The sequence below is a fragment of the Zonotrichia albicollis genome, chromosome 19, assembly GCF_047830755.1.
Source record: "Zonotrichia albicollis isolate bZonAlb1 chromosome 19, bZonAlb1.hap1, whole genome shotgun sequence".
NCBI lineage: Eukaryota > Metazoa > Chordata > Aves > Passeriformes > Passerellidae > Zonotrichia > Zonotrichia albicollis.
Window position 1 is genome coordinate 3,313,690 of NC_133837.1, and position 21,631 is coordinate 3,335,320.

General features: G+C 47.6%; 1 protein-coding gene across 20 annotated transcripts in view; it reads right to left on the minus strand.

The window, feature by feature from the left end:
- Positions 1–21,631, minus strand: part of CACNA1G (calcium voltage-gated channel subunit alpha1 G) — a 146,681-nt gene that overhangs the window by 41,598 nt on the left and 83,452 nt on the right. For 10 of the 20 annotated variants that reach the window (XM_074555214.1, XM_074555207.1, XM_074555211.1 and 7 more), the window contains exons 15-23: positions 19,115–19,183; positions 18,210–18,236; positions 16,266–16,359; positions 15,500–15,687; positions 14,749–15,195; positions 9,200–9,300; positions 7,924–8,047; positions 4,993–5,061; positions 3,925–4,109 (exon numbers count right to left, since the gene is read on the minus strand). In XM_074555214.1, the coding sequence (XP_074411315.1) occupies positions 3,925–4,109; positions 4,993–5,061; positions 7,924–8,047; positions 9,200–9,300; positions 14,749–15,195; positions 15,500–15,687; positions 16,266–16,359; positions 18,210–18,236; positions 19,115–19,183 (1,304 nt within the window). The remainder of the gene's footprint in view (positions 1–3,924; positions 4,110–4,992; positions 5,062–7,923; positions 8,048–9,199; positions 9,301–14,748; positions 15,196–15,499; positions 15,688–16,265; positions 16,360–18,209; positions 18,237–19,114; positions 19,184–21,631) is intronic. The other 10 variants (XM_074555217.1, XM_074555227.1, XM_074555210.1 and 7 more) reach the window with 3 other exon arrangements.

The following is a 21,631-nucleotide window of genomic DNA, read 5'->3' on the forward strand; positions in this document are numbered from 1 at the left end:
GATCGTGGACTTCTGTCCACTGGGCTGCAGGATGGAACCAAAGTCAAGTCTTCTAAACTTAAGGTCTACAGTCTGAACTACTGAAGCATCCTTAAATTCTGGGGAACAAGGAAGGCATTTAGTCTCCAGAGTTTAAAGTTGATCATTTTCTCCAGCGGTTATTAAGAAGTGCTGTTCTAGAAATAATAAAATGATTTCCCCTGTGAGGTACTATTTCATATCCAGCTGAGAGGGAAAATAGGGGGTTACTTGTCTGAATTTGCAAAGTCATGTGCATGTAGAGGAATAAAGGGCTGAAAACCAGCAGCATTTAGCTACTTTAAGTGTTTTGATCAACCAGGGAATTCCTCAAATTAAAATGCACGCGAGTAAAAGCTGCCACCAGTTTAGCTCCATGCCAGTGCTGTTTTCAGCACTACAGGGAGGAAAGACTTTGAAAAGATTTTGAAAAATAATAGTTCTTGCTAATGGAAACCTCCAGACCTTGGAGTTGCCTCAGACTAAGGGCCTGATCCAACACTGAGGCAAGTCTGTGCAAAGATTCCTGATATTCTCCTAAGAGTCTGACAACTCTCTAAGGGGTGCCAATGAAATTCTCAGCTTTTCCAGATTATTAATACACCTACAATATGTCAACATACAGCATTCCCACACCTCATCAGTATTGCCAAGGTCCTGCTGCTATCAGGCTTATAAAATCTTATTATCTGACCCACACCTCTGCAATTTATGGTTGAAGGATGCAGCTGATTTGGAGCCCTGCAGTCGTGCAAGAAAAGGAGACCTGACAAGGTTCCATTCAGCACAATTCCAGTCTGCATTAGGCATATGACAAACAGGGAAATTGGAATGAGACATTCTTTCCTCTTTATTTTGGTGTGAAGAAATGTTAATCCCTCTAATTCCCCCTGGTTCTTCCGGTCTGAGGATTCCCAGTGCTGTTGAACCCCTGGTGTGCGATGCTCCAAACCCACTGCCAGCCTCATCCCAGCCAGATCCTTGCCAACATTAAACCTTCCTGATGAGAACTCTCAGAAGAAGTGGCAGCACTTAGATGAGGCAACATATCAACATTAATGAAGACCTTCTTCCACAGATTAAAAGAAAATTAGCAAAGGTGATAATATGATAGATAGAAGAGAGTAATGAAATGACTACTGGACCATGGTAGTATAAAAGTGAATAATTTATCTGTGTGCTTAGGAGTCAAAGCCTGGGCTCTGTAGAGAAGTCCACCCACATTAAATCTGAATACATTTTCAATTTTGATTTCTCTCGTATCTTAAGCTATAACACTTGATCCCAACAATAGCAGATTGAACGCATTAGGAAGGAATGTTATTGTATAAGCAATCCCTTTACTGGCTGAAACATCAGAGGGTCATGGAAACATCTTTAAATGTCATTCCTCTGTGAATTTATTTTTGGAATTCTGGTCATAAAGTTGGGCTTGAATCTTCATGGATTCATGGAGGCTGATAATCAGTCATGCAATCAAAACCCCTCAATTAGCATACAGGTTTTTAAATGTCTGGGCAGAGGGCAGAACTGTGCAGGGTTTTGTGTACTGCATAAATCAATGGGGTGGTTTCCACGGGAGAAAATAAAAGACAGAATGAGGAAGATCTTTTGAAAGGATCCCCCTTCGAGGCCATCCAGTGGGAAAGCCAACACAGAGCACGAGGGTTGTCTCTGCCCTCGAGCTGCGTGTGACACACACAGCTGTGGCCTGGCTTCTCACTGAGGGCGTCCTCCTGCACTCCTGTCCTGGAGTGTGCCCAGAAAGGGAGGACACAAGGAGCCAGGTTTGCTCCTCTGTGCTGTGAGTGGAAAGTGGCTTTGGTCTCTGCCTTATGCCTTCCTGAAGAAAAACCGGCACAGCCTCCATGAGACGCTTCACCCAGACACGGTAACTGACGGCACAGCGCGCAAAGGCCTCGGGTCACCTGTCCCAGCTGCCACCCCGCGGTGATGCAGCCACGGATCCCAGGCTGTGCAGGGAAGATGTGATCCCTGAGCCTGCAGCAAAGGCAGCATGGGCAGCTGTGGGCAGAGGCTGCTCAGGCTGCCCAGATGTGCGGCACAGAGGCAGATGGGCTCCCACAGGCAGAGATTTATGACTTACTGAAAAGCTCCCGGTTTGATGGCTGCTTTTTCTTTTCCTACAAATCTAATAATGGGAGAACAGAACTGATCCTGAACATATTTAGGGAATGGGCTTGTTGCTGTCTTTTTTTATGTTTCCTTTGCAGTAGAAAGCAGCATGTTGGCTGAAAGCATGCACTTAATCTCTTGAGAAAACAAATAAAATACCAATAGGATGCAATAGCAATGGAAGACCCTAATCCCACCCGTGCTTCTGATGGCAAGTCTTCCGTCAGTCTGCAGTTACTGAGTGGATTATTCCCTGTAACTGCAGATTATTCATGCACATAGGTGTCTACAGAGGAAGGCTCCAGCAAAAAAAGACCCAAGTCCTGGCCAGACTGCCCTACAGATCTATAAAGAAGAATGCAGTGCTTTGACCAGGTCAGACAAGTGACTCCAGCAGAGATCAGCGCAACACAAACGTCTCTCTTTAAATCTGATTTAACTATGGAACATCAGAAGAGAAAGTTGCATTCTACAGTTCAGAGAAGAGAAATCAATCCTGCTTTTACCCTGAGCCATCTAGATTATTTTATAGGTTTTCTTAATACGGGTCAAAAATCAGCAGAAACAGAGGAACAGAGCAAATCAACCCAACCAGCAACTGGGCAGAAACTACCCCAGAAACTGCAGCTGTCATGAGATACCAGGGGACACACAAAGAGAGAAGAGCCTGAATTGGAGTCACATAGGAATACAGCCTACTCACATGGTGAGAGAGCTGAACCACCCCAATGGTGCCAGCTGTCCAGATAAAAATGATTAAAAGCAGCTCACATCCTAAAACTCACCAGGTACAACACACATACACAGACCAATTGAACAGAATGTCCTTTAGAGCTGTTGAGAATATTTGAAAGATATGTATAGGCATGGCCATTGTTATTTAGACTTATTATTCACACAGGGGTAGTAAAACAACATCTTCTATCAGAAGCAGGGTCCTATTTTTCTGTTCTGAAAGAGAAAAATCCTGATTCAAAGTGAACCTTTTTATGGAGGAAGCAGCAGTAAGATATGGCAGGCACACAAAAATGCTTTGAGCAGGAAGGTTTATTAGCTGCTGCATAACAGGAGCAGCAACAATGGTATTAAAGAGGAACGGCATTTAGCATGAAGAGAAACCTTCATGCCTTGGGGTACAGGTCACAAACAGATGCCCGTTTATAAGAGGTTGGTCCTTGGGCAGGTTCTTATCAGAGTGGAGCCTGTCCCTGGAGCATGGGATACTTCCTGCTGGCAGAGTTGGGGGCCAAGTTAGTAGAACAATGGTTTTCATCTTGTCTGGGTCATTTTCAAAGTAAATGTCTCTCTAAAATTAATGGGGAGCTGGGGAAAAAAGCTTCTTTGCATTCTAGGTTAAGCAACAGTTGAGTCTCTGCTTCCTTAAAAATGATCTACCACCTGCTACTAATTTCCTTCTTTGTTATGAAAGCCATTGACTGCCTGAAGGAAAGGGGAGAAGAAGCTATTAAGCTGCACTTTACACAGAGCAAATGAGAACACAAATAGCAGGGGATGTGTATTTTAATGAGCAAAAGAGGCATTGATCAGCTTCCTATTGCATTTGGGGCTGGTCCCAAAACACAGCAAGGGCCCAGAGCTGTCGCAGTTGAGCAGGACCTGCGGACTGCCCTTGTCTGCAGCGCTGCAGGAGGCTGGGGTGACACCGCTTACAGACACTGCACACGTGTCTCATCTGCCCCTTCCCATGCACAAACGCTCAGCCCCGCCTCTGGCACACACATCCTTAGATCCTCCCCTGCCTCCACTCACCTCAAGGGCCGCAGCGTCCTCAGCAGCCTCAGGACCCGCAGCATCCCCAGGATTTTCGTGCCGCTGTCTGACACCATCGAGACCAGGATGTCGATGACGGAGATGAGCACCAGCACCCCATCCAGCACATTCCAGCTGCTCTTCAAGTAGGCTTTCTCCCCAAAACACAAGCCTAGTGCCACCACCTGCCCAGACACCAAGTTGCAACAAATTATGACTGAAGCATCCAACGTGCTTGTTGCAGTTAGCAACCTGCTGAGAACGCATTATTTACAGACACCAGTCTGTGAGTCTATTTGCTTCCCAGTACAGAAGCCTAATTAGACAAACCAGCAAAGTGTTCTATTGAAAGAATTATGAAAATACCACTGCAGAAATATCCCAGGTTGTCCCTTACAGCTGATGTACTTTTAATGCAGATAAACCTACCTGCAGGAACACAAAACTGTTCCTAACATTTTTAGCTCTGGCATAAAAAAATTCTATCATATTTTATTCCTATAGACTGCAGGAGAGAAGCTGCAGAGTGGCTGACCCAACCAATCATGTACAAGCTTTGCAAATAAAGAAACTAGAAAAACTTTCCAAAGAAAGAGCAATTGTTCAGTGAGATGATTATGAATTACTCAAGAGAGATTTACAGCCATGGGTTTCTGAGCCTTCTGCCTCAAATCCAGCAAAGTGTTTCAATGTGCTTAAGTCTCTCTGTCCTCAGGAAAGCACACAGCAGCTTAGGTTGTTGAGGACAACTGGCTGTTGAAGACAATGGGACTTACATGCATGGTTGAAGTTAAGCATGTGCTCAAGAGCTTTGCTGAATAGGACAGGATTGCTGAATTCAAGGATCCCATTGCTCCTATAATGGTGTAAATCAAGAGCAACTTCAGTGCAATTGTTCTGATGCAAAACGTGCTTGGAATAAGGCATATGGTGGACATTCTGAGTATGATTCAGAAGAGGAAAATATACATCACACTTGCAGCTGGTGGACCTAAGGGTTTTGTGAGTCCACGATAATTAAAAACAACTAATATAATACAGGCACACTTATCCTCCACCTGCATTTACCTTAACTGTCATCTCAGTCAGGAAGATGACTGTAAAGATGTAGTTGGAGAGTGTTAGGAAAATCCGTTCCTATGAAAAAGAAAATGAGAGACAGTGTTTTATAGCCTGCTCTCTGCAGCTGTGCATCCCCCCGTGCATATTTGGGTGGTTGAAAACTGTTCTTCCAATTCTGTGCTGAAACAAGCCTTGAACCGTTTGCTTGCAAAGAGGAGAAATTCCAAATATTTAGACAGTAACACTGCATGGTTCAGGCCCGCCAGTACCCGGCTCTGTGTCAGCACCATGGACAGAGACAACGGCCAGCACCTTCCCCCCAAGCCTTCCCATCTGCCTCCAAATCCTCCCTAATTTCCCCCAAACCATCCTCCCCCTCGTAGCGGAAACAGGGAGATGTTCCCTCCTTGAAACGTGCTTGACAAATCTCTACCTGCCTCTCACCTGCAGAAATCACTGCATTGTGTAAATATCACTGAGCTCCCAATTCTCCTAGAAATTAAGTCAATATTAGAGTGACAGAGCTGTGAGGCAGCTGGACTCGTGGGATACTGAAGTGCAGCTGGCATGAGTTATTACAGCTCCTGCAAAGCCAGCAAAGCTCTGGGGCTTCATGCCAGCTGAGACTTGCCCCCAAAAGGTCAATTCTGCTGCCCAAAACCACAGTCTAGACCTGGCATGAAGCCAAACAGCCTCATTTCCCAGTCCCTGTGCTATCCACTAAACTGTGCCCTCCTCAGCGCCACCGCTCAGCAAGAGCAGCTAGTGATTACAGATGAGCCCATGGACTGGTTCCCTATCCATAGTTACCAGAAACCTTTCTTTTTAATGATGATTATTAAATAAATTGCACTTTACCCTAACCCCTAGACAGCTTTTGTTTCCCTGAACTGAGAAATGGACAGCAGAAGGTAGATGCTGGAGGAATGATGATGCATGTACAGATATGTATGAGCACATACAATTGGCCCCAGTCCGCTTTTAACAGTTTTGGATTTATTTCTACCTCTCCCTACAGTGCAGTCCCATAAGAAATGCAGATCTCTCACTCAAAATGAGATGCAATTTAAACAAGACAAAACACCCTGGCAACTTTCTTGCTTGCCAGATCATGATTTACTGGAAGTGACTCAGGAACCACAGAGTAGCTTGTTTCTATACATGGTCCATAATTAATTAGGTCCTAGACCTGTACTGTGATTGCATGAGCTGTGATACAAAACATCTCCATTGTTAGCTGACTGCCACACAAAAGGCTGCTGTAAGGGGCAGACACCAGGCAGGAGGGAGAGGGTAGAGACCTGCTTGTGCAGCTGGAGATAAAACAGCTATATCATGGAGGTGAGACTGAGGATATTGCACTCTTCCCTGGCAAGCACGTGGCTATTTTGAAGGATAATCTCCCCAGTCCATGTCGTGCACTCTGCAGTGGGGACCACATGCTGTCTTGCAACAGCAGCCCCTGTTCTGATAAGCCAGCTGAAACTGGGACAGGGACAGAGAACTCACTCGAAGCAGTTAGAAAATCCACAGCTCAGGGAAGCAAAGAACAATTATTTTAAACAATTCAAACTAAACTAACTCTCTTGGTTTCCAGATGAGAGCTCCATCTGCACAGGCAGGGCCCATGCACTTCTCCTCAATCCCCTGCCCCACTGCTCAGCATTCCTCTTCTCCTCTGCAGCACCCAGGCTGTGGTCCAGCTCCCTTGTTATAACCTAATGGTGATGGACCTCACACCAGGCCCTGTCTCCTTTCCTTGTAGCACTCTCCCAATGCCAGGGGACACCACAGCTCCTCCTCTCCTATACCAAATATTGGGTTTGTGTGCTACAGCTCTTTGCTGTGGACTCCTCCAACTCACATATGTCACCCCATTTCCCTTCTTCGTGTACCTGCAGCTCCTTTTGGAGCCAGTCTTGGGGAGCGGTAACTCTCAGAGGACATAGCAAGGGGCTCAAAGGAAGTATTTAGTATTTTAAGGGAGGTTCTCAGGGTGCCCCATTTGGGGATAAGCAGGGTGATCTCCTGCTACATCAGCTGGCAGGGAGCCCTGCTCTCTTCTTGCAGCTGCGAATTGGTGCACGACTGCAAGGGAACTGAAAAAAAAATGGATTTAGGGAAAGGATTGCTGGGCAAATGGTTACAGTAAGAAGGACTACTAGGGAATGTTTAAAATAGGCAGAGAGCAGCCTAGACTCCAGTTTTAAGGCCTTACATTGAAAATCCACAAAAATGAACAGCCTGACACGCCTACATAAACAAAACAGGATTCTATACGATTGTGATATGAGCAGTCTTGAGTGATAAATCAGCAAGAGCCCAGTGCATCTCAACCCAAATCTATGGTAAAATAAAAGAGCAATAGGATGATTCTGCCCCTCCAATTGCTGGATGCTGGTGCTGTGAGGGTCTAGTTTGAGGAATCCTTATATAGTGTATTAGAACAAAGAGGTTCCAAGAACTGGGATTGCAGTGCCTGAATCAATTCAGTTTTTCTGGTGTCACAACAAAGCTGATACACAAAGGGGAGAGAAGAGTATGAAATGAACAGTTTCCCCCATTCCATTTGCACCACACATACGTGCCTGTGGGGAACAGATGGAAGAAGTGAACATTGTGTTGAGAGAGGAAAAGTGTTTGAAGGTTTCTCAGGGAAGGAAACTCAGACAGATGTCATGCTATGTCATGTGTTAAAACCTTGATCGTGCTTCCAGAAATGAGATATTGGATATATTGCAGGCCACGATCTGTGCACTTGTGCTTTAAAAGGAGACTGGATAGGGGCCAGGAGAGGTGCTGCACCTAATTCAAAGGATACTCAGGGGGTGTTGGCACCTTCCCATTTTAAAAAGAGAAAGAGAGAAAGACCAAGTGCACAGCAGTGGGGTCTAAGCCACACGTGTTTGCTCCACAAGGAAAACCTTAGAAACTCACAGCGCTGTGAGGCTCAATTTTGGGTCGTTCCATGGCAATGGTAATGCAGTTCAGGAAAATGATCACCAAGACGACGTGATCGAACATCTTGTGAGTGATGATTTTATTGCACATCAGACGGAATCTGTTGAGAGAGGAAAAAAAAAAAGAGTAGACACAGACTAGCTATTAATGCTCAACTGGCTGAGGAGACACACAGCAGCTCAACGCATAGCAGGGGAATTGAGCACTCTGCTTGCAAAGCAGATGAGCTCCAATCTCCCAATCCCCTCTCTGGCAGAGCCACACACTGAGGGCAGATTGGGTTATGAACAGAGAGGGATCTGATCTACAGAACTGAGCCACAAATTTCAAGCCCTGGGAATGCTCACAGAAGGCTTTGGTTACTTGGAACGGGGCAGCTGCTTCCATGACTCAGACACACAGCCAGGTTTGGATCTGCCCCTCTACCTGCTTCCTCAGGTGCTCAGATTTAGCTTAAATAAAGGCAAAAATACTCCCAATGAGCCCATAAGGGTTGAGCACACACGAAACCAAGGGGCAGAAGCTATTTATTGTGACAGATGGCTGTACACTGACCCAGGATTTATAATACCGTATTACATTTCCCAAAGTCTGTTTCTGAAAATCTCTCTAATCTTTGTATGAATGAACCTGAACGCTGTCCAGGGCCCTCAGCTCCAGCACGGGGAGCCCTTGGGTGCATGGGTGCATGTCTGGAGGAATGCTTCAACAGCACAGAGCTCAGCCAGCTCCCCATGGCCAGGCCTTAGCAAGGGCAGATCTGGGGGCCTTCAAGCAAGGAGAGGGTGTTCTCTGAGAGAAAGGGAAGGGGGAGGACAGAGAAGTTCAGCTGAGAGGAAGGCTGAGAAGATCAGGGAGTTCTTTGCTGTGCTGTAAGTGTGTGGTGGGGCAAATTCAGATTTTTATGCTTAATGCTGCACCTCTCCGCCTTGCTCCAAGCTCATCACACGCCACCAAGTGAAAAACTTGCAGAGCACTGGCATCATTGCCAAAGGAAATGAGGAACCTGATGAAGCTGCAGGCATGCCCTGGGCTATGGGTCTTGACTGGACACTCCTGTGCCCTCTGCAGCCAGCAACTGTTTGCTGCTCAACCCTGATGTCATGCTGGGACAGAGCAAGGGCCAGGAGTTTTGTGGACTGACATACAGAAACCCATCTGGGATAAACAGGCAGATGAGGCACTGGAATGAGGGCATGCATTGTTGCCATCCATCCTACCACCCCAGCACTGCCCGAGCACTCTGCCTTACCTGGAGTGAGGGGCAAAGATGTAGATGGACCAGGAGTCCCTCTCCTTGCAGCAGGTGGGGAGCCGTGCCCGCAGCCAGGCCTTCATGCGGTCCCTTTTGCTCTGCAGGGAAAATGTACAGAGTGGGAAAATACAGAACTGTTAAAACAACAATGCCCCAAAACTTCCACGTGTAGGACTCGGGGCAGCTTTTCACTAAAAACTTATCTTCAAGTGCTCAGTAAAGCTGAAATAAAATAATGTCCCCAGACAAGACCCTGCTGAGCAGGGGAAAGAGCTCTGGCAGCCAGATGAGGGCTGTGCCAGCCCTGTGAGCTTACAGTGCTTGGTCTTGCTTCTTTCTCTGCACTGTAACCATGTCTGACAGTTATCCAAGAGAACAAACATGACAAATAGAACCCTTGCCCAAAGGAATGATAACCCACTCAGTGCCTCCAAACACTCATCAGGTGCTTGCCTGAATCTTCTAAGGTATTTTGGGGGATTTTTGTGGGGTATTTTAATTTGGTTTAAAAAAAAAAAATACAGAATGCTTAGAATGCTTATGTGAGATGTTATAGAGCAGAGGGAGAGATTCCAGCTGCTTGCTGGGCAAAGCCCTGTGTCCATGCACCACTGTAAAGCTGAAGAAAGCACTTGAGGCCCAAGTTTTGGTCCAGGAACACAACGGTGATCATCTGCCTCTCATTCAGCATGAACAGATTAGATGGGAGATTATAAAGCCAGAAGGGAACACCATGAACAACCTGACCTGCATGAACATGGACCATCCAATTCATGCAAATTAATTTCTACTTGAAACCAGAGCACATCCTCAGCCATGCATCCTTATGTTACAGGCTGTCTGGAAGGTCATTTCAGGTCAGGAGGGTAGACTACAAAAGCCTGAGCCAACAAGTCAACCAAAGACATCAAAAATTGGATGTCAAGGGGAAGCCTCATCCTGGCTGCAACAACTGATTTAACTTTATCACCTTCTCATCCACAGACCTCCAAAGGAAAATCAACACCTTTAATCCCACTGGCAAAGCAGTGTTAGCACACTGTGCACGGACAACCACTAAAAGCCAGGCCAACATCTTGCTCACCACACCAGGGCTTCCCCAGCGCTTCCACATCAAAGTACCAGAAGATAAATGCACAGACCAGTGTGTGCACTGTCACCAGAGTTCTTTGCAGATAAATAAAAAACAATTCTTGCTCTTTCAGAAGCCTTATTTCTCTGCTGCCACCTGGGCTTGGATGGGCAGACCTAGAAACATAACTGCAAGAGCTCTTTGAAGCTTCTTCCAGAGATTTCAGGGCCGTGAGGCCACAGAGGGGTGTGAAGGACAGCACAGGAATCACCCTCACCCCAGGAGCACCCACATCCCAGGACTAAGGTACTTTTACTTATTTCATCTAGGAAACAGGGAGGGCGGATTCATTTTGAGGCAAACTGTTGGCACTTGAAGTACTCTTGACTGTAAAAATGGGATTTGTTAGAGTAATTGAGCGGAGTGGAGGAAGTGCTTTCTCTTCCTACAGACACCCAGATTGGGGTCTCATTAGTGATGGAGAATAATTGGTGTAGTACCTGTTTTAATGAAAGCCCTTAGTGACAACCGAACTCTTCAGAAAATTAAAATCACCTTGGCAAATAAGAAGAAAAGTTTTAATAACAAAAAGTTAGAGCTTTCTACCCTGCTCCTTCAGCCATCCATTCTTCCCTAAGCTTCTGCACACACAGACCATGCACTGCACACCAGTGGGGTTTTGGTTGTCTTGGATGTTCTCACATCCCTTTTCCAGCTTCAGGCAAAGAGCCAGAACTGCTCCCTTGTCTCTAAACTGTATTTAATAGAGCATGCATCCTTGGGGTTGTGTTATCCCTTTAAGCTGCCTGGTTAGTCTAATTATCCATAGATTTAACAAAGGTAAATAAATGGATAAAAATCAGGTGTCTGCTCAAAGCTGTGGTGAGAGCAGTGATTGCTACCCTAGCCTCTGGACATGGAGTAATAGCTACAACTCAGTCCAGTTCATTTTGTGAGCTGGAAGGTTTCCAGAAGTATCTATTATTCAAAGCAGTTCTGGTATTTATCAAGGGGATTTGTAGTGAATGGTAATGCGTCAGCAGCACAGAATGATTCTTTATATTCTTTTTGTCCAACTTTAACGCCAAAGATATTTTGGGGGTTGGCTAATTGTTGCAGCTTGCAGTTAATGGGCTAAATCAGATAACAAAGGCAAAAAGTGATCTCCCATCATGTCTCTCTATTCAGAGGGTTACAGTAAGGGTGAGCACCAGGACTCAACTGGGGCTGCAGCAGGGTGAAGTACATCCCCAGAAACCTAAACTCAGAGGAATTACTCCATATTTCCACCAGTGGAACAGCACAGGTCAGTTAACTTGTGCCAGAAGTAAGGTATTTGTGAAACAAACCCAGAGAGTTTCCAGCCTGAGCCCCGTCCAAGGCTTTCCCAGCGAGGCCAAGGCAGGCTCCAAGTGCTGACAATGGGGCCGGCTGCTGTTAAAGCCTGCACTATGGTCAAAGTAAGATATCAATTATGTGGCTTAAATCACATCTATTTGTTCATAAACCACACCTGGACAGGATGAACAAAGATGTGGGGGGAGAAGAAAACTAATCTTTAATTCAGTTGCCAGTGACTGGGACAAAATCTCCCTGGGTGCGCCCACCCAAATCCCTCCCCAGAGGCAGCAGGAGCCAGGATGCTGGAAGGGGCTGGGTGCTAACAGGCAGCAGTGGGGATGAAGGCCTTCCATCCCACAGCAACGAGAACTGTTGATAAATAGCTGCTTTTAACATTTTGATTATTTTTAGGAATTTCAGATATTAATGCACTTCTGAGGGAAGGATGAAAGCAGTTGGCAATAAAAGATGACTGATGCACTCCTCAGAGTAAGGGTGAGGCTTAGATTTATAAAAGATTTATTATAAGGATGGGGGAACTGCTGAAAAATGCTCTGTGAGTAGCAGAGGACCTCCAGGCAAGCTGGAAGCTGCACAGAGACGCTTGAGACCTGATTATTTAATTTTAATATGCAACAGGGACAGGCTGAGGGGGCTTGGGAGTGGCTGGATCATATGCCACAAAGAAAAAAGTGGAATAGGCAAAGGAAAAGGAGCAGTAATAGTAAAATGCAGTGAGGTTTTGGAGAGGAGGGAACACATTGGTTGCATATTCAATATTTTCCTTACTTTCAGCTGTGAGCACTGAGCAATTTTGGTAGAAAGCACCCAAAAGCATTTAAATTCCAGCAGTTGGAAACAACAAAGACTTGGCAGCAGAGCCCTGATCCTGGTCACAGCCATGTGAACCCAAGAAAGCTGTGGATCACTCTCTCTGTGAGAGACTTCTTGTCTGCAGTGATGCCATAAAGAACAGCCCCTTGGTTTCCTGGTTCTGGGGAGAGAAGCTGCCAGGGGCCTGATTTTGTCCCCTCAGAGGGACGGAAATTCAGAATAAAGAAAATCATCGAAGAAATAAAGAAATTCATCGAAGGCAGCAGAGCTTCACTAATATAAGTGTAGCCGGGGAAATCCAGATGAAGCCTTTGCTCTTCCTTTAATTTCTGCACAGAGACAATCAAATCCAGGCAGCAAGGAGGGATGCAAAGCTTTGATGTAGAAGGGCATATTTAGGATTACTTTGATCTGAGTAATAGTCAAGTTCTTCTCCTCTTTTGTTCATGGGTAGTTTTGTATTTCATTTTTTCAATTTAAAATGCAATTCCCCCATCCCCCAATTTTTTAAGGCTAATTTAGGAGCAGAGTTTCTCCCCAAATGTCAGGAGGGAAGCCCTGCAACCTGGGGACTCATTTTTCTAATCTAAGCAATATCTTCTCATCCATCTGGTTTACTGATTTGCAGGGAAGACATATTTCAGAGCATGGGAAAGGCACCAGCTAGCTGCAGGTATCCCAGTTGTGGCTATCCCATGGGCTAGGACACAATTTATTTCCCTTATTCTGTGAATTCTCCCTCTAGGAATTTGCTTCTGACCATTACATGGGAGGATATTAAGGTGATTATACCCTCCATGGCCTGACCTCAGTACACAGTGGATGATGTTTGGTTTATGCTAAAAACAGATGATAAAAATTAAAAATCTCATTCAATGGTTCATTGTAAGCACTGGCTGGGAGAGGAGGGACACATCTCACACCATGCCCAAGGGGGACTGCTGGCTTTTGATCCTGAAGGGACTGGTGGGATGATTGCACCAGGTAAGCAGATGTTGGAGCATGAGAAAAAAAATTCCTAGCAAGCAATAAGGAGCATGGTCTGTTCCACACTTCTAATAGTGAGGAATTTTCCAAAAATAATTACTGCTCCTTTTCTTAAAAATTCAATTTATTTTATGGAAGTTAAAAATCAGGTCAGCACAATGAGTAAAAATCCAAGCTGAGGATCCATGCTGGAGATGTAATGGGATAATGGCTTTTTGCAAAGGCTGTTCACAGCTGAGTGATTCCATTCTGCCAGCACTAACTCTCCTCCTCCTGTAAGGAGCAGAAGACTCTGGAGTCAATGCCACCTTTCACATCCCTTCACATGATCCCAATTCCAATTTCATTCAATAAAATCAGAGAAAAAGAGTAAAATCATGTCCAAATCTGCAGCTTTCCTGTTCTCAGAACAGCCCCTGCTCCCATCATGTCTCTACCCAAACCCCGTCTACTCCCCCAAAAGAAACAGATACCCCTGGGGACGACACATCAGACCATCACACTTTTAATATCTGAGAACAAGGTATAATCAAACAAAGAGATAACCTGGGACAAGCAGGAAACACTCCAAAACTGGCCCCAATGCACATATGATAACCAGAACTGTGACACCCTTGTGCCAAACTCAAGCCCCATCCTGCCAGACAGGCAAACAACTTTGGAAAAGCAGCCAGATTCCCCTTTTTTCCATTTAAGATACAAACATCCATCTGAAAAAAGGACCAGGAACCCTGATCCCTTCCCTGCATTTGCAGTCTTTTCAGCTTATATTTCCTAAATGACAATTTTCAGGCCTGTGAAAGAGACACTCATTAGTGAAATGTCTCTTCAGATGGAAATTAATGCAGAGCCTCTGAAATTACCACCATTGGCACTAATTCTGCCATGGGAATGGGAGACCAAGCCATGCTCTTTCTTTGCCTATAGAAGTTTTCTGCTGGTGGTGTGGGGGCAGAATAACAGTTGGAAAACAGGGAGACTTACCTGTTTTGCTTTAAAAAAAAAAACCAACAACAAAAAAAACCTAACCCATAAAAGCATATATTTCAAACAGCCTTCACTCTGCATGGTTTAGTGGAATCTGGACAGTTTTGCCCTTATGTCTCCATCATAAGCCATCTGATACTGCATGTAGTACTTAGATACCAATGGCATTTCTGAGAGCATCCACTGCCTAGAGACCTTCTGGGTGACTCCTGTCTGGTCTCGTGGTGATGGTGAGACCTAATATCACATGTGCACCCCTGAGGCAGTGACGAGCTTTGTTTTGACAAGTCATAAAGCCCAAAACGAGCACGTGGCACTTCCTTACCATGCTACCTTCATCATCGCCGTCATCACCGTCCTGGTGGGGCTCATCCAGGTGGAGCTGGTGCAGCAGCAGCCCCGGAGATGTCCTCCCATTGCAGTCCTGGTGCTCAGAGACAGACGTTCTGGTGCTGTGCATGCTGCCGGTCCGATACAGGGAAGGCACCTGCAGAGTATCCTGGAGGTCAAAGGACCCTTTCGTTTCCAGCGACTCCATGCGGTGCGGCAAAGAGCCATTGAAGCTGCCGGCCCGGCTGGAGCGCTCCTCATCCGAGCTGTCGCCTTCCTCCGAGCTCTCCTTGCCCTCCCCGGACAGGAGGGAGCGGCGCTCGCCGCTCTGCGCCCGGCGCTTGAGGCTGGGGGCGCGGCCGAGGCTGTTCCAGCTGGAGCGGCGGCTGTTCCAGGCGCTGCTGGCCCGCCAGGGGCTGTGCGGGGAGCTGCGGGCGCTGGGCTGCGGGAAGGACAGCGACAGGGAGCGCATCAGAGCCGAGCCACCCGCCCCAGGCCGGCGGGACGGACGGACGGACAGCGACAGGGAGCGCATCAGAGCAGAGCCACCCGCCCCAGGCCGGCGGGACGGACGGACGGACGGACAGCGACAGGGAGCGCATCAGAGCCGAGCCACCCGCCCCAGGCCGGCGGGACGGACGGACGGACAGCGACAGGGAGCGCATCAGAGCCGAGCCACCCGCCCCAGGCCGGCGGGACGGACGGACAGCCCCACGAACACCCGCAGGGGAAGGGGATGCGAGTACCGGGGACTTGAGCTCGTGGGCGGCACCGGGGTCCGTGGAGACGCCGCTGGCCCGGCGGGACTCGAAGCCCTGAGCCGCGTCCCCGAACACGGCGCTCTTGGGCATGGGCATCGGCGTGGCGGCCGTGTGGATGATGAGCGGCGGGGTCAGGCTCTTCTTCAGCTCCGGGTGCTCGCTCAGGGCCATCACTGGAAGACAGGAGCGGGTTTTTAGGCGTCTCACCTCAAGGGGGAACACCGACAGCCTGCTCGTGGGCAGGCAAAGCTGCTGCGCAGGGAAGGCTCTGCTCTGAGCATCAGGGAGATGTGGGCCAAAAAGCCCTTGCGGAGAACTGGGTCGTTCAGCCCAGCAGGGGGATGTCAAACAGGAATGGGGTCAGGTGTTAATGGGCTCAGGTAACAATGGTAGAGGACAGCACACCCAAAATGTCACCTGCTGCCCCCTCAGCCTCCAATTAACACCCACCAACTCCAGCCCTGGGAACTTCCTGCCCACCTCCTCCATCCTCCTTCTCCAAAGTCCTCCAGCAGAGACACCCCTCAAGCCCAGTCCTCGGGCTTAATGGGGAAATTAACAGTTCAAATGCAGTCATGTCTCTCCCTGCCTGCATCCCACAAGCCCACCTCAAGCCTGCTGCAAAGTCAAGCATGACACAACTGGGACTACAGCAATCCCTCCAGGAGGGGTTTTTCCTTTTGGACACACTGTTTTCACTGCAAAGCAAGGTTTCTGTGGAAGGCCCTGTCCTTCCAGGGTTATTACTCACAGGCTGGATTTGACAAGTTTTTCTTAGGTTCTCCCTCCTCTTCCAGGCTGTGGGGGAAGAGATCCCCCTCGGAATCAGACTTGGAAGCATCACCCTGGAGCGAAACAAAAGGCTTCAGCAAGGAGGCTGAGCGGCCACACTGCATGGACAGCCCTCTGCAAATATGGATTCCCGTGTCCAACACCACACCTTACAGATCCACTGAACTTGGTACCACGATGCAACATCACCTTCCACAAAATGATGCATGCACAGGTTTATACCACAGACTAATTAACCTCCTATCAGGAAGATGGATTGCCTCTGGCTCTGAACACGGTCCCAGAAAGGGATCAGGAGAAAAACCAAACTATTGCTTAATTTTTGCTGCTGGAATTGCATATGTGGCAGATGTCAGGGAAGGACCAATATTGATGAACAATTTGTGGACAAAAGATGATCCTACTAATCTCTCTGAATTTATACACCTAAAAGTCTCTGGGTGTGGCTCTTTCCAGTGATGCTTTGGTGGAGCAATCCAGGGTTCACAAAGGGCACAACAGACCCCAAAATCCCACCATGGAAAACGTGATGTGTCCATGGACGCCCCATCAGCATAGAGAGGACCCAGGCGGCAGAACCCAACATTGACTGCCATGAGGGACCCTTTCCCTCCCAGCTGCCACACACAAGAGGAGCAGGAGTTTTGGGGATTTATGCTGGATCATTTGGGAAGTTTAAATTCTGCTGTATCATTTCAAACATTGGTGGTTGAGCGAGGCCTGTCTCCTCTGACAGGTACCCATCCTCAGGTAGAGGAAGATGATGTTGATCATTGTTCTCTGTGTGGTGCCTGGGTTCTTGCTCCGTCCTGTGGCACAGACCCTGATTCTGTCCATTGGCACGGCAGAAAGGCACTTAGGGTGTGGTATAGTTAGGATACACCTAAGAGGGGCAGAGGTGCTCGCCAGAAGGACTGATACCCATCCAAAAAGAGGAGGATTCATGGCTGAAACCACTGCTCTGGCAAAGGGCACCAAGCCCTGACACAATGGAGAAGAGGTGGGAAGGTGGGGGAAGATGCTGGGATGGGAAAAGCCAAGCAGATCCTCACTTCAGCAGTGAGAGCCCAGGAGCCCCAGAAAACCCCACCAAGGCTAAGCTGCGTCCACAGGAGCCCTGGCCAGCACTGCTGAGGTTTGGTGCTAGGGTACCCATTGATTGCAAAATCTCAGAAGGACCCCAGCCTGGGACAGAAGGAAGAGATGAATCCAACACATGACAGTGCCCCATACCTCATTATTAAGTAAAACCCCAGAGGGATGAACCCCAATACTCCTCCCATATTTAGTGTGGGGTCACTAAGCTATTAAAGATATTTTTTCCAGGCAGGCCGGACACTCAAAGATATTTTTAAGGCAAAAGAGAGTGCGACATGAAGTTTTGGGTCAAAAATACCCTGAGGATTCAGGACTTCTGTGCTTTTCAGGGAAGCTCCTCCTGCAGGATGCAGTCTGAGAAGGTCAGGAATGCACCTTGCAAGGGGGAGCAGTAAAGTCAGCCTGGCTTGAGCTTTGCTGGAGCCAGATCCAGTCTCTGTGTGAGCAGGGGCTCCAGCTGGCTCCAGGTATGCTCCCAACAGAGGCTCCCGGCTCAGCCTGTCAGCAGGCCTGCCAGGAATTACTCATTCTCCCTGATGGGTTATTAAAAATAAATAAATACTGGGAAGAATTTCACATTATTTTTATTCCTGGAGTGCTCTTCAGCAGCCCTAAGGAAAGTTTTAAGGGGGCACAATGAGACGTGTGCCAAGACGGAAAAGCAGAGCTATGTGGCGATTTCCCACCCCCTTCCCCAGCACCAAACCCCACGTGTGAGGGCAGTGAGCATCCCCTCCCAAACACCACGTGCCAGACTCGGGACGGTGCAGGCAAACATCTCGCAGCTGGTGCTGCTGCCCGTTACCTGTTCTTGCACTCCCAGTTTGCCTTTCTGGATAGAAAAGGGGTTATGAGAGAAGAGGGAGTTAAAATCCTTTTGGGAAATGAGATAATGTCAAGCTGGGCCAGGCAGTACGACAACTAAACCAGCCTGTACCGAAAGGGACTGACACACTGGGATACAAGGGGAAAGGGCTTTTGGGCTGAGGAAAAAGCCAGGCTTCTTGGAAAAGACAAAAGAAAGGGAAGTGAGTGGTAAAAAGAGAGATGAGTTTGGCAGAAGGGTGAGGTTTGTGGTGTGCTGTGCTTCAGAGATCCACAGCTTCCTCGGACGCGAACAGGACCATTTCACATCCTGTAATGAGCACTGCGCTGGCAGTCTCAGCATTCCCACAGTGCAGCTGCTGCTGTCTTACCCTGTCCTGCAGAGCACAGGACTCCCACACACACATCAACACACACACACCTATCAAAACAGGTTTGATTCCAGGTCCCTTCACTCCTAGGCATCCTCCCCCACCTGCATGAGGGTGCCTCGGCACGCATGCCCTGCAATCAGCATGACCATCCTCATCCTCAGGGAGGTCCCTGGGATGTGACTGTGCCGTGGAGAGGCTGTAACATCTCTTGGGGAGCCTTCCCCAGGGCAGGCATCCAGAAAGGGGTCAGCGGGACCTGCTGGCTGGAGCCACATCAGCCCCTTCAAAGCACCCACCTTAATTTACCTGGGTCCCTCAGAGAAGGAAGGGACTTAAAATCAGGGCTGACTCAACAATGAGGGTGACAAAAAGGAACAAAAAAAACAAAAAACAACCACTTCCAAAACACTCAAATAGACCCCAAAAGAATGACAGCTACTATGAGAACAGCACCACAGTGTGTGACCACGAGAGAGACAAGCACGGTGGCGGTGGGATGTGCTGTACGTACCCCCGACGAGTCGACAGGCAGCTGAATACAGCTTAACTGCCCACTCGCTTCTTCTCGCTTGGACATCTCCTGAAGGAGAAATGGGGGGAAGGAAGAGGGAGGAAGGGGAAGGCGGGGTTCAATTTTCAGTTTCAACAGCAGGACTGAGTGGGGAATCAAAAAACACAGGAGAAGAGGCAGGGAAGCAGAAGGCAAGGGGGAGGAGGGCAGTGTGTGGCTGCAACGGAGAACCAGGCACTGGATCCATTCCACTCAGCACAGGGAGAGAGCGGGATCTCAGGTAGAAAGAAGCCCTTTGAAGGGACCAGCCTTACACCCTTTAAATTAAGTGTTTAGAACAGAGCTTGCTTCAGCTCCTAAGTGATAATTGTGCTAATGAAACACCAGCTAATTATTGAAAACATGATTTTTTTTGCAGCTGTATAATAGCATCTTTATTTATTATGCCTTCATTAAGCAGCAATGGAGGTTTTTAATGAATGTTTGATTAACATAATATCAGTGCTCTTGCAGGTGAAATACCTAGTTTCAGGAGAGACACAGTCTGCTGTGAGTTCAGATCCGTGCTCAGTCCTGTTAGTGGAAACACCCATTTGAATCAGCAGTTTAAATCAGGGGTCTGCAGCCAGGGGGCACAGCCCCATCCTGGGAAATTTTGCAACACCCACGACCCCAACATTTCACAGCACCAGAAGCCAGCCTTTCCCTGCCCATTTGGAAAACAGACATAATTTTTCACTTTGTTGTGCTTCCCCTTGCTTAGGGGTGGCTCTCCCAGTATTCCTGAGCTTTTTTCGGCAGTGTGGCAGTGCCTGGTCCTGTCCCATGGGGCAACAAGAGGTTCCATGCTGAAGCAGTAGGGCACAATTTATCCCACCAGCTGAATTTCTTGCCTACATGGCAATGGATCTTTTTTTCTGATTGCTAAATTGTTACAAAACTCATCCCAGCCTAGGCTGGGATGAAGAGTTTAAGGACTTGCCTGCAATGTGATGGACACTTAACTTAAAGTCTTTGCTTGTAACAGAGAAAGACATGGAAAAGCCATTGAAAGGGAAAAGATGGAAATTTTCCTTTCACAAGGAAAATCCCACTGAAGCCGATAGGAATGCAATAGGCAAGGGGAGCAGGAAAAACACCATCCAAAATCCCCCCTGCAGGAGGAGGGACTGTTCCCTTTGGTGAAAACTCAGAAGAAGTTGAACATCTGTATTTCCCCAAGGATGCTACCTCTAGAGAGCAAGTAGTGTCCTGCAGAGAAAAGGATGGAGAGGCTGCAGGACCTGGGGTGCCAGGGAGGGAGCAGGGCACAAAGGACAGAAAGGATCAAACCCACGAGCGAGGACGGATGGGCACAACAGGACACAAACTGGGAGGATTACCAATGGAAGAATACACCTTGGAGATAACACTATTAGGAATTCCCTCAGGAGAGGAGCTTTATGCCTGACTAAGAGGAGTCATTCCTTGCTTCAGAGAGGTCTCCAAGGCAGGCACCAGAGTGGTCATGCAGTAATTTCCAGTTAGCAGCTCAGTCAAACGGAGTCCCCTGCTCACCTTCCCCGCATCAACACCAGGGTCCAATCCAATCAGGGAATGTGCAGTCAAAAATAACCACACGGCAAAAAGCCCTGCCTGTGCCTTTTGCACAGTCATGAGAGAAGCTGGTTAAATGAAACATTCCAAATTAAAGGAATTAATTCCAAATTAAAGGAAAAAATGGGGGAAAAACCCCCTCCACCTCAATCCTGCAAAATATATTACCCTGTATTTAAAGTTTGGAAGAGGCCCTTTTAGTTTTTCAGCTGCTTATAGTCATCTGCTGCCTGGCAACCGGGGCTGCAAAGCCATGCACTAAAATTAACGACGTGTTTGTGGATTGAGGAAAGGTACTCAAGGACCAGGGAGATAAAGGCAGCAGCCCCAGGATTGTGTTTCAGCCCAGAAATCTGAAGGAGAATGGAAAAAAAAAACCAACAAACTCAACTCAGAAGAGTCAAGTGCAGACATGGGCAGCAGACACTGGGGTTTGTTTACAGCGAGAGATGATCTCTCTATTAATTCTGCTTAGGAGAGGATCCTCTGTGCTGGCTTGCAAAAACCAGAATGTGATCTGTTCACAAAGCTACACACCATCAAAGCTGAATAAATATAAACCAGCAAGGCCAGACCTGGGGCCTGACCTCCAGAGATATTCACTCCCAGTCTGCTGCAGGAAACCTGGGTTGAGCCAAGGGCTCTCTTGGAGCCATTGCACCTCACTGGATGAATGTAGAGAACTCAGAATAACAAGGACGTGGAAGGAAGATTATTATTAAAAAGCTATCATTAAAGCCTGAGATATAAAATAGCAATGTAATCAGAGTCACAGATTATAGATATATGGTGTGAGTTTGTTAAAATTGTCAGGGCAGAGCAGAACTGACAACCCGGGTTTGGTATTTGGGGGCTGCACTAGCTCCTGGTCCCTGTGCTCACCTCAGTGCTGGCATGGGCATCACTGGCTTCATGCTGACC